Raw genomic sequence first — 6951 nt, 5'->3', positions numbered from 1 at the left:
AGAAATGGAGCAGAATAGCATGAAAATTACAACCAAATATTATGAAAGCAAATTTTACCCAACAGATGTTATTGTTTTTGACGTGTGATTTTCTCCTGATATTTTTGCTTTCAATGCCGTGCAATCACAATAGTTTTTATAAGCATTTTATACAGTTCAAGCTTTTGTAATTTCAGCCACAAATAAAAAAAAAAAATACAGATTAGCTGAATGTGATCTGTAATGTGGGATTTTTATTACCTGAGCCACTTGTATTCTTTCTATCTGAGAGAGGGTTCATTCTTTGCATTCCATAACCCATAATTACAAAGGAATGACTGTACTTATGAGGTACACATATGGAACATTTAAAGAAACTGATTTTTAATTTTTAATTGTTATGGTTAGCTTTATGATCTAAACAAAACATTTATATTCCCTTGACTTTTTTAAAGATTTTTATTAATTCCTCTTAATATTTATTAATAGGAATAAATATACATTTTGAGTAAGTAGGAGTGTATACATATATATACTTTCACACTTTCATATATATAATATCATATATATATATATATATATATATATATATATATATATATATATATATATATATATATACAGTACAGACCAAAAGTTTATATATATTATATATACAGTACAGACCAAAAGTTTGGACACACCTGCTCATTCAAAGAGTTTTCTTTATTTTCATGACTATGAAAATTGTAGAGTCACACTGAAGGCATCAAAACTATGAATTAACACATGTGGAATTATATACATAACAAAAAGTGAACTGAAAATATGTCATATTGTAGGTTTTTCAAAGTAGGCATCAAGAGAATGCCAAGAGTGTGGAAAGCAGTAATCTAAGCAAAAGGTGGCTACTTTGAAGAACCTAGAATATGACATTTTTCAGTTGTTTCACACTTTTTTGTTATGTATATAATTCCACGTGTTAATTCATAGTTTTGATGCCTTCACTGTGACTCTACAATTTTCATAGTCATAAAAATAAAGAGCACTCTTTGAATAAGAAGGTGTGTCCAAACTTTTGGTCTGTACTGTATATATATATATATATATATATATATATATATATATATATATATATGAAAGTGTGAAAGTGAATATTTCATGTAAGATCATTGGGTGATCACCAGTGATCAGTGGCCATATTATATATATATATATATATATATATATATATATATATATATATATATATATATATATATATATATATATATATATATATATATATGTGTGTGTTTGCAACTAAAGCAGGCCTCAAAAAAATAGTAAAGGTATGCTTCTTAAATTGATCTTATTGGCTTACAGAGAGAAATCAAGAGATTGCATTAAAATTATAGAGTGTAGTATGGTGATTAACTGTTTCATTACATTTAAAATTCTCATTTTTGTTTCAGGTGCAAAAGATAACAACACAAAAAATAGTATGTTTTCAAAAGTCACTGCTGTTTTCATTGTGGCATGAGTGTATGCAAATGGAAGGTGTGATGAGGTGTAATCAACTAGTTTCAATTAAAGCCTTTAGGTTCACTTAAAGCCTTTAGGTTCTATTATCATTTGAGTTTTACTAGCAAAAGGAGACATTTCTAAATTATTGGATAAGCTTAGGATGGGTCAAATATAAACCTGTAATAAGCAACGTAATAAGTGCATGTGAATGAGCGCATTTATACGATTTTAGCATTTAATTGGGATATATCACTGATCCATGCTAATGTGTGTTATTCCAGAGTACAGCCTGCTGTTTCATTAACATTGTCCTTATTTTAGTCAATAAAATAGTTAATGTTTAAGAGTGCCTTCTTTTCCACTGAATGGACTGATTCTTCTGGCACATCTGTCCAAATTCTGTCCCTCCCCTCCTGTTTGGAAATGCAATTAGGACACCAGGCCGCAAAAACAGTTTCCACTCATTAGGCTACCTCTCGTGTGATGTCAGCAGAAAGGTAGCAACCGAAGTGGGGAGAGGGAGGGAGAAAGGAGGGCAACGAGAAAGAGAACGGTAGAGCGTAGGCACTTGACTTCAACCACAGCTGCCATCCCCAGGCAAAACATTACTATCCTTCCTTCTCAACAAAAGTAAGTACAATTTTACCCTAGCTTTTGACTTTCTAAAGATTACTTTGCGAAATGTTGGATGCCTTCCGATTTCCAGGGATTCCCCTGAAGATGCCAAAATGCCAACTGCACTATGTTGCTATGGTTGCAGACTGGTGCTAGTGCAGGCACAGGAATAACACAGAGCCAGGAATATTTTGATGTGCTTGCTGTAGACTTAAAATAATGTAAACCCAGATTGTTTATATAATTATATATTACTTTTTCAAAAACTGTTTCAAAGTAAATGTTTAACAGAATGGAATAATGAAATATATTTAAATATATATATATTTTTTTTTATTATTGCAAGGAATGCTTATTCAGAACTTTTCCATCAGCCATGTAGTTGTGGTAGTTTGTGAGATAAAAAGAAGAAAATGTTTCATTAGCCATCCTGTTTATATTGTAATCAGTAATAAATATTTATAATTTATTGATTGCATATAATGGAATTTGTGATGCACTATCGCAGTGTAAGTACATCCATCTTGTACATTTGCATGTTAGGCAAATTAAATCGCATGCAGACTAAATGAACATTGAACAAAATCTAAAGGTTTTGCATTTTTTCCTACCCACACTTTGGTAGTGTATTATATGTTTTTCTTTCTTTCTGATGCAAATCCCCACAATTAATTGGTTTATTCCAAAAAAGTTTTCTTATTTTCTTTGCTGAAGTAAAGTCAAATTATCCCCTACTCCCTTACAAAACAGTGATATGAAAAGAAAGAAAGAGTTCAATTTTGGAGAACCTGTTGACATATAGAGTGGTTTCCAAAGCGGTTTCCTGAAGGAGATTATGCAATTTCATCTGGGGATGAATAACAAGCTGTGCTCATGTACCCATGGGATTTTCAATGAACAAACAAGTTGTTAATTGTGTGTGAGCAACAGGTCCCAATGAAAGTGAGTGATTTTGTAACTAAGGACTATGAGGTATCTTCCAGTACATTTCCATGTACAAACTGATGAGTGACTTCTTATTAGAGTTACTGAGTAATAAAAGAGCATTATTATTAATAATTAAAAATCAAGCAGCATGATGTTTCCAGATCAATTGCATTCATAATAGCATAGCTATAGCTCTACAAAAGGTTAACCTGCATGAAGAATGAGAAAACTTTGGTAGAATGATTAGAGTTGCACAACACAGAGTTTATTCATTGGACGTTTCTGCAACTAAAAAGCTTTAATTAATTGATTGGTCTGTCATTTTCCAAGTACCAGATTGTACTGGCTAAAAATAATCGTGTAATAGGTGAAAACATTTGTGAAAACAAATTAGAGATGTGGTTAAGTTGTGAATAAACTACCATGTCATTGCATCAACAGGTGAAACCAGGTCACAGCTAAAAAAAATGAAGAGCTCTGTAGTAATACCCTATACCCTGTCTAAAGGTAAATATTTAATACATATTCTGTACTAAAAATAAACCAAAATAAAATAAAGGATGGCATAAAATATTCCTTTAATTTTTTACATGACATACTTTATCTCAGCACTCACTAGAATTAGTTTTCAAACCTTAGCTCAACTGGTCTGTGTAAATAGATTGCATAGTGCTTAGTGGACTTTGACTCTGTCTTTCTATTTCTTGCAGTTTTCCTTGTTTATGTTTTCCTACAAACAAGTTTGTTTTTGCGTGGAAGTGCAGGCCAAAATTCCACAGACAACTCAACAACCATACCTATCACTGTAAGCCCACTTAATGGGACTTTAAATTCTACAATGGCTCCCTCAGGTAACAGTGTGAACACTACTGGTAAGTAATCACTGAAAGATAATATTGTAGTTATATTATGTGTTGTCTATCTTACAGACAAAGTGCTAACGAAACGTATTGATTAAAGCTCCTGTTTTGCTGTATTTTCTTGTAGGCACAAATAGCACAAACACTACACTGGTGAGTAATATAAGGAACAAGTTAGCTTTAGATGTAATAAACAGACTGGAGTGTTATCTGAGATTTGTTTTTTATTCAGTTCTTGTCCGATTTTCAATAGGTGTCCTGTCAGATGTTCTCTTGTAATTACTCTGCATGCTACAATACGTTCTTAAGCACCAACATCACCACCTGCTCAGCGACTGAAAATTATTGTGAGGTATAACAGCTCACTGCATGTACTAAACATATTTTTGATGGTCTGTCAAATGTTGCAGATTTAATATAAATCTAATATATAATATATAATATAATATTCTCAACACCATACCGCACAATGGATAGTGTGTGCTTTTCAAATGAGATGTTTTGCAATCCCAATGAACAATCTGATTGATATTCTGTGTTGTATTAGCTGAGAAGAGATGGAGATATGTTGTATTCAGTGAGGTGCACAAGCTCGTGCCTCAGTGCCTGTACAAACACTTCTCAGAACAACTGCTCCATTAGTTGTTGCACTGACAATTGTCTCAACACCACTCTCAACAACCTACTCAACTCTTCCCTCATAAGTACTCTTACTTCTTTTTTATCTTTTTGTAATCTTAATAGATTTGCATAAGGTGCAAAGTTACATAAACACTGAGTAGTTGGATAGACGTGGTACTATTTTGTTTTCTAATCACAGTGACGACAACAACTGCCCCCACCACCACTGCCACCACTGCTAAGGTTTCTACTGTTGCCACCACCACCACCATGGCAACCAATGTAAGAATGTAGAGAAACTTCATTGGTTCACAGAAGATAAATAATTTAATTTGTTCAATTTTTTTTACACTCCATTGTTTTTATCACTGTCAACAGGGCAAGAAGTGCCATAAGTTAAGCTGTAATGGAGACACCTGTTATCAAGGCAATACCAATGTTGTACTATGTTCTCCTGGTCAGAACTTTTGTATGGTAAAAACTCTTCCCATATCTTTCTATGCACTTTCTTATAGATTAAACTAAAACTGTTTAAGTAAAATTATAAAATGTGTGAAAAAAGGATAGTTATTTTAGTTATATCATCTTATTAAACATTGACACTGGCTCTAGTCAACCACTTGTGACTGAGAAATTATTAATAACTCTATTTTCCTTCCTTATAGCTGAAAAAGACGCCAACTGTAACCTGGACAGCAAGCTGTATAGAGGACTGCAGCAAGGAAATAGTGTGCACCTCCAGCAATAACAACTGCATCCTAGAGTGTTGTAATGCTACGACCACAGCTTCCTGCCTCAAGCTAAACGGCCAAGTAAACGTTGTTGGTTCTGGTGCTATGACTCCATGCTTTTACATGCCACTTGTGGTGTCTTCATTTTTCCTCTGGTTGCTCATGATGGGCAAAACTGCAGGTTAGATTACTGGTGTGCATTGAAATTGAGCACTAGGTGTTGATTACTGATCGGTGTGTGTGTGTGTGTGTGTGTGTGTGCATGAGGAATTGTATGCTATTTATTTAACTGCATGTCAACTAAATCTTATGAGCGAAGTTATGTTCTATAAAGAGAGACATTATGAATTATGAAGAATTTCTATAATTTAACAATGTATAATCTATACATCATGATACAAGCAGCATAGTGAGAGCAATTGCATTTAGTTCTAGCATACATATTAATTGTCTATTTTAGTTTAGCCTGTTTTCTTTACCGTTTGCATATGACAGCATGACTTGTTTTGAGGCAAACAGTCCAATCATTTAGGGCCTTTTGGATTGGTGTCTATTATTTTAAGATGTTTGTGTAACGTGAATCATATTACCTGTTAAGCATTCATTCTTTCTCCTGCCAAAGCAGATAATCCAAACCTAACATTTAAACAAAATGTTTAAAGGCCTTCCAACTAAGGCTGTTTCACAGAATATTGAGCATGTCATTAAAGTAAAGAAATGACAACCAAACAAAAAGAAAAATATTTATGCACTTTATACTTATACTAGTCTAAATATCAGTAGTCATAAGATTAGTCAACATTTGCATATGAGAACTATCTGTATGGCAGGTGAGTTTTAGCTAAAACTCAAAACCTGAATGGTTTATTTTTAAACACACATCTATTGCACTATAAGATTGTATAAACCTGTCTAAATTTTATTGTACAAATTAAATCATTACTAATAACATCTGGTTTTGCATGTTTGATTTTTAAGGATGCTTGTATAATTAGAATTAAACTAAGAGAAGAACAACAAAATGACCTTGTCAGACTTATTCGGATGATTTTCAGAGATATTTTAAGAAAGAGAAAAAGACAAAAATGAAAACAAAATGAAATAAAACTAACTTAAAACTGTCCCACACAGGGTGTTTTTGTGCTAAGCTTCAGATTAATGCAACCCTGAGCAGAATAAAGCAGCTGCTAAAGATGAATGAATAATTAAACATGAATAATTTACTACGTACCACACCTTCAACTTGTTTGTACAGCTTTTCTGAGGTCTCCTGTGTCCCTTGTTCCTCTCTATTAGTTAAAGGAATTCTAATAACCCTCTAAAGCTCACAAACACTCCATTTCATTGCTCATGATCTAATTGAACATAACAGAGGTTTGAAATTGAAAATTAAAAGGTTATATATTATATGATCACTGATCATTAGTGATCTCCCAATCTTACAAAAAATTTTCACTTTTACACTTAATTAAAGTTTATCGATTCTAAATGAATATATAATATCTATCTATCTATCTATCTATCTATCTATCTATCTATCTATCTATCTATCTATCTATCTATCTATATATATATATATATATATATATATATATAGTGTGTGTGTGTGTGTGTGTGTGTGTGTGTGTGTGTATAATTTATAAAATAAAAAAGGAGAAAAAAGGTAAAGCAGGAACACAGTCTACGGCTGTATCCCACTGCTTATATAAGTGCACCAATTGGCGCAGGGAAAT

General features: G+C 32.6%; 1 protein-coding gene across 2 annotated transcripts; it reads left to right on the top strand.

Annotated features, from left to right (window-relative positions):
- The first annotated feature begins 1934 nt into the window (after positions 1-1934).
- On the top strand, positions 1935-6850 carry LOC124383942. Of its 2 annotated transcripts, XR_006925306.1 has the most exons (10): positions 1935-2094; positions 3448-3513; positions 3717-3878; positions 3994-4019; positions 4120-4218; positions 4414-4570; positions 4687-4769; positions 4866-4961; positions 5153-5478; positions 6815-6850. XR_006925306.1 is itself a non-coding variant. In XM_046846329.1 (9 exons), exons 2-9 carry the CDS (start codon positions 3474-3476, stop codon positions 5402-5404), a joined length of 915 nt encoding a protein of 304 aa, XP_046702285.1. In that variant the 5' UTR covers positions 1935-2094; positions 3448-3473; the 3' UTR covers positions 5405-6460. The 2 variants fall into 2 exon arrangements, 1 of the variants encoding a protein (XP_046702285.1); XM_046846329.1 differs by lacking the exon at positions 6815-6850 and having other exon boundaries at positions 5153-6460.
- Positions 6851-6951: the final 101 nt, after the last annotated feature.

The sequence above is a fragment of the Silurus meridionalis genome, chromosome 4, assembly GCF_014805685.1.
Source record: "Silurus meridionalis isolate SWU-2019-XX chromosome 4, ASM1480568v1, whole genome shotgun sequence".
Classification (NCBI taxonomy): Eukaryota; Metazoa; Chordata; class Actinopteri; order Siluriformes; family Siluridae; genus Silurus; species Silurus meridionalis.
Note: the sequence above shows the minus strand (reverse complement) of the source record. Positions and strands in the feature narration are given on the sequence as shown.